Raw genomic sequence first — 3008 nt, 5'->3', positions numbered from 1 at the left:
AGTAATGGATTGACCATGACCTTCAACTAGTTTCACTGCTGGTAATAAGGCAGGATTAAAATCTATATACTCTCTCTACACTGTTCAATAAGATCTTGGGAAACAGAGTGAAATCAGCCCTCCTTCCAGTTTATGGACAATCATTTAAAAGGGACACACCATCAGATTCCACACTAGAAGCCTCAGTGCAGCCAGTGATCTAAAGCAATTCAAGGTTTTTTTTTCCTGAAACAAGTGACAGAGCCAGGTTTCTGGGAGGGCAAAACCCTGCACAAAGTGTAGAATCACTGACCAACGCTGCACTGAGCAGCACAGGATATGGCAGAAACAGCTATTTCTTGTCTCTGGTGACACCTTGGGTTAGGTGCTGTTCTCTCCACAGTGACAGAGGCAGGTTTGATCCCAGACTGTACACATTTCTTTTTCTTCCTCCTCACAGAGCATTATTTTTTTTATTTGGCTCTAGCTATGGGGATTGAAAGATGAAGTAGGAATATCTTACTTTAAGGGAGGAATGAAGTAGATGCTGGATGGGAAGGAGGAGTTTTACAAAGAAAATAATTTAATAAAACACTACCCGTTAGCATACAGTGACCCAGTTTGATTGCAGGACTGGGAACACAAGGCAAAGCTCAACACAACTTMGGGAAGATTTAAAAAGCACCACATTTTCACACTGTAACATCATGACGTGTGACTGTTACAAATGCCGCTCATTTTTCTCTTGTTGAGGTGTTAAAATGCAGCAATGGGCTCTGCTCTAGGGATTTTTAATGGGATTAATGTCAGTGTTGGGCTGCAAGTGGATTAATAAAGGCTGCTGTTAATCAGAGAAATGGTATGACAGTCCATCTTCAGAAGGGGTGGCTAGTAAAGGATAAACTCCCAACTGTCTGGGCATTTTCTACATCTTTAACAGAGACCTAAAGACACTACCTTCATCTTTTCATAGCAGAACACAACGTGGTGAGTGGTGACTGCAGACCCTGCAATATCAACGCTCATCTGTGACTTCAGTGGGTGTTCTGGGGTAAATAATAAGTTTTCAATATTATTTAACAAGCTATTCACAACTTAACAAATTGTTCAGTTATTTGCCAATCTCAGTAGAAATATTTGTTAAAGTTACCATCCATGGACTTCCAGAAATGACTGGACATGGCACTTGGTGCTCTGGCTGAGCTGGCATGGTGGAGATCAATCAAAGGTTGGACTCAATGATCCTGGAGGTCTTTTCCCACCTAAATGCTGCTGTGATTTGTGTGATTTTGAGAAAATACTGAGGACTTAATACCTGGAGGATTAATATCCTGCTGCCAGCTTTCAGAACCAATCTTCCCCATAAATTATCCCTTTATTTTTAATTATAAACAAAAGTTTGAATGTTGCAGGGTGCTGTTCTTTTTCAACTTTCTTGGYATCCAGCCCAGTGGAAAACCTGTCCCAAGGCTGCTGGTTATTAACTGAAATCTTAAAACACCATTATTATCATATTCCCAAATATTTCTGTTCTACTTGCAATCGTATTTTCAAACTGCCTGACAACTCAAYATTATTTTCTTACTGAAAGGCAGCCCTAGTACACTAAAAACAGTATTGACAGCTGGAACACAACAGTCATTTCTCTTTATAAGTAGAGTTAGTTCCCTCTCCAGACTCTGTCAAAGAGGATTGTTCTTTGATTTACCTCAGTTTAATTTATTTTAAGCATGAGAGTGTGTAAAAGCAAAGATAATTTTGAGTATGTTGGCACTATCTGCAAAGATTTCTATTAAAGTACAAAAATCAAGGGTGTTTGTGATTTTTTATATTTTCAAAAGTGATATTAGAAATATGATGTTGGTTCAGAAGTCAGGTAAGGATCTGTGTTGGCGACAATTCTTTTATTGGACATATGCTACTGAGCATTGAACACTTATTTATGTAGGCACAGATTTAAGAATAAYACCACAAAATCAAAAGACTAAAGTGCAGACCTGTACTGAGAAGCAGGCCTGGTGGGTCTGTCTACTCCTACAACTCAGCTGAGAAAAGGGGAAAAAATCTGCCATTATAAGAGAAGCAGCATGTTATAAATTATGTTTACAGAACTAGATMATGGTCCTGCAAGGTCCAGAGAACTGGAAAACTCGGGTTCCTTGTGGACATGCACATTGTGTTTGTTAGAGGAAATATTTCTCSTTAGATTCTGTGGTATACAAGTGGTTCATCTGTAAGAAAACTTAATGAAGCTGTACTGATTTAAACAGTTCTCTTAAGAAATTTTTTTCTGTGTTTCAGAATTATATTTCAGAATAAAAAATGATACACTTAGACCCAGATAACAACCTACACAAAACAGCAAGTTTCAGCAAACAGTGACCACGAAAGAGTGAGCAGGGGAAGCCAGTGTGAGTCATGACTTTAGGAAATGGTCTTTGCCAGATTTTATTCCTGCTTGCATCAGAATTTTCTCCCTAAGAAGATTCAGGAGACAAAAAGGGTAAACCAAACATGTYCTTGTCTTCATCTCATCAGGGCAGTTTTCTACAGTTCTTAGTAACAGGAAAAAAAACCATACATTTCCAGAGTTTGCACACATCCAAAAAGAAAAAGGCAGAAAACAAGGGGGGGGGAGAATAAAAACTAATAACAGCTAAGACATTACTTTGTAGTAAACAATAGAATATAACGTGCAATAGTGCAATTTCTCCTTTGCTGCTCCAACAAGGCAATCTTGGTAGCCAGTCCCCTGCATGTCACCGTGCAGCATCCCCCATCTAACTGCGTGCCTGCCASGAGCTGCTGCCTTTGCCAGCCTTTGGAGCCGACTCGCTGTGTCCAGAATCTCCCTTCCCCTTCCCAAGGTGGCGGAGCTTCTGATCCCAGCGCTGCAAGTTGAAAGGAAAAAAAATTACAGGAGAGATTACAGAGCTGTGCTTTCACAAACAGCAGCCAAACCGTTTCTATCCACCAACTCACCCTGAGCTGGGCTCAAGGGTGKAGTGAGAGCTTATTGGGAAAAGTCA

At 40.0% G+C, this 3008-nt stretch overlaps 1 protein-coding gene across 1 annotated transcript in view; it reads right to left on the bottom strand.

Annotated features, from left to right (window-relative positions):
* Nucleotides 1-330: 330 nt before the first annotated feature.
* The window catches only part of FRZB (frizzled related protein), a 19066-nt gene continuing 16388 nt past the window's right edge, over nucleotides 331-3008 (bottom strand). The window contains exon 6 of the mRNA XM_057389839.1: nucleotides 331-2870. Coding sequence (XP_057245822.1) covers nucleotides 2760-2870 — 111 coding nt within the window. The 3' untranslated portion in view covers nucleotides 331-2759. The remainder of the gene's footprint in view (nucleotides 2871-3008) is intronic.

This window comes from Malurus melanocephalus, unplaced genomic scaffold, assembly GCF_030028575.1.
Source record: "Malurus melanocephalus ecotype Western Australia unplaced genomic scaffold, MMel_1.1 scaffold_20, whole genome shotgun sequence".
Lineage (NCBI taxonomy): Eukaryota > Metazoa > Chordata > Aves > Passeriformes > Maluridae > Malurus > Malurus melanocephalus.
Note: the sequence above shows the minus strand (reverse complement) of the source record. Positions and strands in the feature narration are given on the sequence as shown.